General features: G+C 41.3%; 1 protein-coding gene across 1 annotated transcript in view; it reads right to left on the bottom strand.

Moving 5' to 3' along the window:
• lhx5 (LIM homeobox 5) overlaps positions 1 to 5,674 on the bottom strand; it is a 14,723-nt gene extending 9,049 nt beyond the window's left edge. Inside the window, exons 1-3 of the mRNA XM_042213210.1 lie at positions 4,602 to 5,674; positions 2,509 to 2,732; positions 1,262 to 1,539 (exon numbers count right to left, since the gene is read on the bottom strand). Coding sequence (XP_042069144.1) covers positions 1,262 to 1,539; positions 2,509 to 2,732; positions 4,602 to 4,774 — 675 coding nt within the window. The 5' untranslated portion in view covers positions 4,775 to 5,674. The remainder of the gene's footprint in view (positions 1 to 1,261; positions 1,540 to 2,508; positions 2,733 to 4,601) is intronic.
• Between the last annotated feature and the right edge of the window lie 967 nt (positions 5,675 to 6,641).

Raw genomic sequence — 6,641 nt, 5'->3', positions numbered from 1 at the left:
GGGGGCTTATCGCAGCCCAGACTGACTGACTGATATATCGACTGGTTTGCTGGTTCATTGAATGATTGATTGATTCATTGAGCGATTGAGCTCTGTTGCTGCACACTCGCACATGCTGGCTGCAGTTTATGATATAGATGAAGCGGTGGAGAGGCACGGGCTGTAAGTGAGTAAGAGCGGAGAGGTGGGAAAGGGGAGGGTGGTATGTAAATCTGTGAAATCAGCGATAATTACAGTGAGTGCACAAAAAGCCACATCACAGTTGGCAGAGATGGTGCTAATCATCCTAACACAGTCTGCACCCAGGCATCAAGCATGTGTGCTTGCATGTGTGTCTGTGTGTGTGTTTTGAGGATGGCAGAGAGGTCCAAAAACAGTGTATGCTTGTGTTGTATTGCACAACATGTTTGTATGTGGGTTTCCTCTTACCTTTGGCAAAAACAAAGCTAACCTTTCACTAATTTCATGGCTGTGCATCACATGTTATTGCTGAAACAAACACAGTCTGCACCCCAAAAAAGGAAATTCTTTTACAAATAATGTATTTCTCATGCACCAATAAAATGTATTAGTGTAAGTTCAAAGTGTGCTTTGATGTTTTTATGCTGAAATTACAAGCAAGTAGGAGACTCTTTTTTATAGAAAAAATAAAGTGTGATTTATGATTTTGAATGCAGTAATTTAAAAAAAAAACTTGCGTTTAAATAAAAGTATCAAATGTTGTAACCTTATTTCTATAAAAGTCAATCATAAATAAATAATAAAATAAGTAAGTGTGAACATTAAAAACAATGCTTTTCTGCATATTGTGAATCTACTGTTAATGCAAACATGAAACTCTCACCATGCTGCCTGCAGTTCCATATGTTGGACTGTTTTTTGGGGGTTTTATAAGCTAGGGGGAAAAAATGCTACAGTACAAAATAAAATCAACCAAATCCATATATTTCATGAAATACTTCCACAACACAAAAATAAAGCCAAAATAAACAAACAAGGAAGACAGTTTACAGCAGGTGGTGGGGTTCGTTTAAATGTGGCATATATTCATCTAATAGTCCGCATCGTGTTTTGGCATTTCACTAATAGATGATGAGGCTTTCAATTAAATGTCTGCACATTTCAGTAAAATTAAAAAGTAATTCCTTTGATTTATAATGTGTCATCTGTCTCTAATCTGTCCGTGTCGCCGCAGATCCCTCCCTCATCTGAATCGAAAAAAAAAGTTCCAGCGATCCACAAACAACACAGCTGATCTTACCTGGATGACGCGCATGTTCAGCCCTGTTTCCTGTGCCAGCTGTTCTCGAATGTGCCGGGTCGGTTTCGGCGTGGCAACAAAAGCAGCCTTTAACGTTTCCAGCTGCTTGGCCTTGATGGTGGTCCGGGGCCCCCGCCTTTTGGCCCCAGAGTTCTGCTCCTCGTTCTCAATATTGTTCGTTTCCTTATCTGAGGACGTTGAATTGTCCGTCTCTTTTATGTCGTCCTGTATTGGGTCCTGCAGATCCGGCGATAAACTCCTATCTGTGCACGACGACACTGGGGGACGGGGCGGATGGGTGGGGGGACAAACAAGAAGGAAGGTCAGGTCACGATCCGAAATGTCAAGGTGGGGGGTGGCGGGGTGCGGTGGGTGGTGGTGGGGGGCTGTTTTAATCAGCCTTGGAGATGCACACAAGCGTTGCTGACAATTACGCATCCGAAACTTGACCTAATGGTAAATGAAATGCGTTTTTACGCCCCTCGGTGAATTTTTGTCTCCCAGTTTCTGTTTTCCCTTCTTTCTTTATTTGTATATTTATTTTTCTTAAATAATATCTGAAGTATCAAACAAAACGCAAAAAACAAATGCGCAAAATAATACCAAAAAAAAAAAAATCCACAGTTGCTAACATCTCCAATTTACGCACACAAAAAAAAGATGACATACGGGCATGCAGCCATATTACATTTGCGAGCAAATGAAGAGATTTATATTGGAGATCAAAACAAAGGGTTTATGAAAAAGGGACGCGTGACACCTTTAGTAAATAGGGTGTGGAGTGGAGTTGCTGCCCTCCTGAGCTTTTTATAAGGATAAATAGAGTGGAATGAGGAGCAGCACACACGGCCAGACCAACAGGCTCATCCCCAGTGGACCCTGACGTATAATAACAGAAAGCTATTGTTCTTTGGAGGTAAATATTGAAAGTATTCATCTCATAAGGTTACTGTGAGATGCTCTCCGCGGAATGCTGCAAAAGCTCAGCATCAACTTATATTTAAAGCCGCCACTTCTGCTTTTCTTTTGTCTATTAAAATGCTGATTGCCAATTTATTCATCCGATTTTTCTTTCTTTCTTTCTTTCTTTCTTTCTTTCTTTCTTTCTTTCTTTCTTTCTTTCTTTCTAAATCGGTTCCACGGTTATTAAAATAAACAACGCCCCCAGCAGCCCTCTTATTGTTATCATTGCTTATTGTTGAATGGGAGACAAAAACGCAGCGCAGGCCTGGTGTCGCTTCGCTTACCTGAGTTCAAGTTGACTTCCTTTATGGCCCCGGAGCTCAGATAATCATCTTTGCACACAAACTTGTTCTCGTCTATCACATAGAGTTCTTCTCCCGTGGACAGCTGTTTGTTACACACCATGCAGGTGAAGCAGTTTAGGTGAAACACTTTGCTTCGAGCTTTGCGGACCAAGTCGTTCGGCGAGATTCCCTGCAGACAGCCAGCGCATTTAGTGCCAAATCGCCTGCACGGAAAACGAAAAATGAAGGTGAGATTGAGATTTTTTTTTTTATGACGGCAGCGCGTAAAGGGGTCTGTTAGAAATTACCCACATCCATCATATAATCATTAATACTAAAAAGAAGCTGGTATTAAAATAATATTAATTTAGAAGGAATAAACAGGTTTAACGCCTTTAGTTTAGCAAGTGATATAAATGTCACTAACACATAATAATAATAATAATAATAATAATAATAATAATAATAATAATAATAATAATAATAATAATAATAATAATAATAATAATAATCCACTGTAACGTTTTTAGTAAATAAAACGTAACAGGTAATCACTCAACCAGAGCACCTCTCTCTATGAGAGTGTTGATAACATAGCCATTAAAATCATTTAGAAAAAGACTTTAGAGAAAGGTTTTTTTTAAAAAACCTTCCTAATTTTGATTGAGGTGCTCTGACAATAACCCCACGCAAAACGTATTAGTGACAATCAACACATTGTACTCGTGGATATATTATAGGATTAGGCAGAGTAGGAGCATCTTAGCGTGCAAATCTTCTCTTAATCCATATTCACCCGCGCTTAAATAGCACTGGGTGGGAAGACTCATCGATTTGATACACAAATAGCCCAAAAATAAATTCACTAAAATTCCCCCTCCTCATTTGCCGGGGTGAGTCCGTTTTTTCCCCTTTCTCTCTTTTTAATTACTCTCAAAAGAAGTGCGATAAAGCACATTTGACTGAGTGACGCTTACAGTATTTCTCGCCTGCCCAGATGTCTTTACTGATGGAAGGAGTTTGAACAGATGCTTAAGGCTCACTTTGGGCCTGCTGTAGCTGGATTTTAAGTCCGCCTGTCGGGGGCTGGTTAAGCCTTTGGGTGACTGCAGGCACCCTTGTTGTGGAGCATTGTTTTAACACTGTGCTTGCCTTTCCATTCACTTACAATGGTATCGCATCACTATCCGCTTTTCACATGCGTGACCAAGCCTCCCCCAGCGAAAGGGCACAACTCTACTTACACAACAAATGGACACATTAGGGTGATTACTGTTTCGCCTAGCTAATGGCTGGCCATTTAAATCCACCGCTTGATGGGACCTGTGGTAATATGACGGCCAAGGCCGCGCGAGGCCAATAATAGCCCCGTCCCAACAAAGGCTGATGTGTCTTACATGTCATTAGACAATTTGGGAGAAAATAACTGACACATACAAATGAAAATGATGCTAAGAGAGTGACAAACAAGGGCTTCACTTATCACTCAATTACCTGGAACACTTTTTGGAAATTGTGAACCGGTTAATAGCCTAATGGGTGTTTGAAATAAAAGTGTTGTCTGGAGCTGGAAATAGATTTTTTTTAAAGAAAAGAAAAAAATAAGCACAGAATACACGAGGATACAGAATCAATATATTTATATGTCCATTCTTTTATAATAGAGGCCCCTTTTGACGCCACACGGTTCATATCATTTCCTAAAAATGTCACCACACAGAGATAGGTAAAAATCATGCATTTTAAAAATTACGGATATTATTAACAAATAAGGGAAAATGTATACTTTTAGATTTATCTTAAATTCCTTTAACCATAAAAAAAATCCAAGTACGGGTTAACGTGGCCTATGACCTGAGTCCAGCGCACCGAGCTCGACTTTATGTGCCAGGCTTTAATTTGTATTTTTCTTCATCCTGTTCTTCTATTTTTTTTAATCAATCTTTAACCACAAAATAATTTCCCTTATTGTAAAGGTGTTGACGAATGCTTGAATCAAAGCGTGATTTCTTTCTTTCTTTCTCTCTCTCTCTCTCTCTCTCTCTCTCTCTTTTTTTTTTTTTTGAAGACCTCTTGATTCCAAATTCAGTTACCTGAAAAAGTCAATTTTGCAATAGAGCTTTCCGTCTCTGGAGAAGCACTTCTCGGTGAGGTTGCAGTTGCACTCACAGCACTGGACGCACTTGGCGTGCCAGGCTCTGTCCAGCACGTTGAGGAGGAACCGGTCCAAGATGGGCCGTTCGCACCCGGCACACTGGACCATCATATCGCCGGCCTGCAGGACGCCGAGTGCCGACCTACCCACGCGGACTGCGCTGCTCGGACTTGGGCACTCCGAGTTTACGCGGAACAACGTCTTGGCTCAGAGAGGTGTGCTGTCAGGCGAAAACTGGAGGGACCTGTCGTTCAAAGGCAGCGGAGTGACAATCCCCGAGAACTGCTGTAGTCCTGGTCCTGTTTGGTCGCTGTCCTGCTACTTGTCACAATCCACAAATCCAGAGGAGAAGAGGGGAGAAAAAATTCAGCTGCGCCAGCTGATGGACTGCGTAATGGCCAAACCAGACATGTTTTCTCGCCAATTCAATGTTAAAACATCATTTTTTAAACGTGTTTACTTCTAAATAATTTATCCCTTTTGCTCACGCTTTGTTTGGGGTCCAGTAATTTCCTTCAGGCTCACCTCACGTCGCCACTTGCACGTCCCTGTGCCTTGGTTATCACGAGGTTTTGCCAGCGCGACGCGCTTCCTGCGCTGAGATTGGATGACGCCCTTGTTAATTCCCGTGCCAGAAGAGCCAATCAGAGCGCAGTTGTTATGGTTACACGTTCATAGCTGTAGCCTCCGAGCGGACCCTGAGCAGAAAACACCTAGGCCGTGGATGCAGGGTGTTTGTAGTGGCGCTGATAGAGGCCAACAGGCATGAGGAAGTTTCACGGTGGGTCACGGAGACGGCACTGGCTTTAGAAGGGAATGCATCAGTTGCAGGTTAGACTATGAACGTCAGAACATTTTACTGGCGATGAACGTGAAAATGTCAGTGCATAGGTACAACGGGCACGCCTCTGAAATGAATCGGACTAGAAGTAGCTTGTTGGGAGAGGGAGTAGCCGAACAAGGCTGTGCTGGGCGAAGACAGGAGGAGGAGGGGGGACGCGGGCCTTTTCTCATGCAGAAAGCTATTTGCAGGGAAATGCGATGGATTAGCAGGAGCTCATCAATAGGGAGAGCGTGGTCACCCGGCGCTTTAACAGAGTGGCCACCAATCGAAGGGAATTTCAATATTTACCAACAGCCTCGTTTTGTTAGTTGCAGTTAAGCAAACATGCGATGCGCTAATTCGTGTTGGGTGAGACTGTTTTAAGCATAATGGGGCCTCATTTGAATGAAATTAGGTGTGAATTTTGGCTCATTTTACACGACTGAAGGCCATTCAAGATAACATTTAGAGGAACAGACAAACAACAAGGTTGTTAGTTTTAACAGAGGAAGAAAGGAAAACTGTTAGGATCTATCTATGAAATATACTTGTATCAACATTTAGGTGCTTTTACTATGAAAGGTTCTAAGAAGGTGTTAGCTTTAAGATAACGAATATTTACTGATTGCATAAAATTTAAAAGAGTATTGATAATATTTTTTTTAAAAATAGGTCACAATATTTTTAATTTCATTTTACCAAACAGGCATCATGATGGCAGAAGCTATGTATAAAAAATGCTTTCTTTCTTTCTTTCTTTCTTTCTTTCTTTCTTTCTTTCTTTCTTTCTTTCTTTCTTTCTTTCTTTCTCCTTATCTACCCTATTTGTTTTTTTCCTTACTTCAGTTTCTCTTTTTACTGTCTTCCTAAATTGGTACACTGATGGTGTGTAGAGCGTTTAAAGGAACCTCCGGCCTTTCAGCTATGACACGAGGTATAATTAGTGTTAGCGTTCTAAGCAAAAATTAGTGTTTTTCTTATCAAAATGATGCCACACATCCAAGTGTGGATTTACTCTACAGGTATCTGTGGTTTAACCTGGCCAGATCTGGTTTTTGTAGAGATGAGGCTGAATAAGTTTCCTGAATTACTCAAGCTTCAATGACCTTTAGCCCACAAACTGAGATGGAGTGTGTGTGTGTGTGTGTGTGTGTG

This window comes from Haplochromis burtoni, unplaced genomic scaffold, assembly GCF_018398535.1.
Source record: "Haplochromis burtoni strain Fernald_Lab_line unplaced genomic scaffold, NCSU_Asbu1 Contig_426, whole genome shotgun sequence".
Lineage (NCBI taxonomy): Eukaryota > Metazoa > Chordata > Actinopteri > Cichliformes > Cichlidae > Haplochromis > Haplochromis burtoni.
Note: the sequence above shows the minus strand (reverse complement) of the source record. Positions and strands in the feature narration are given on the sequence as shown.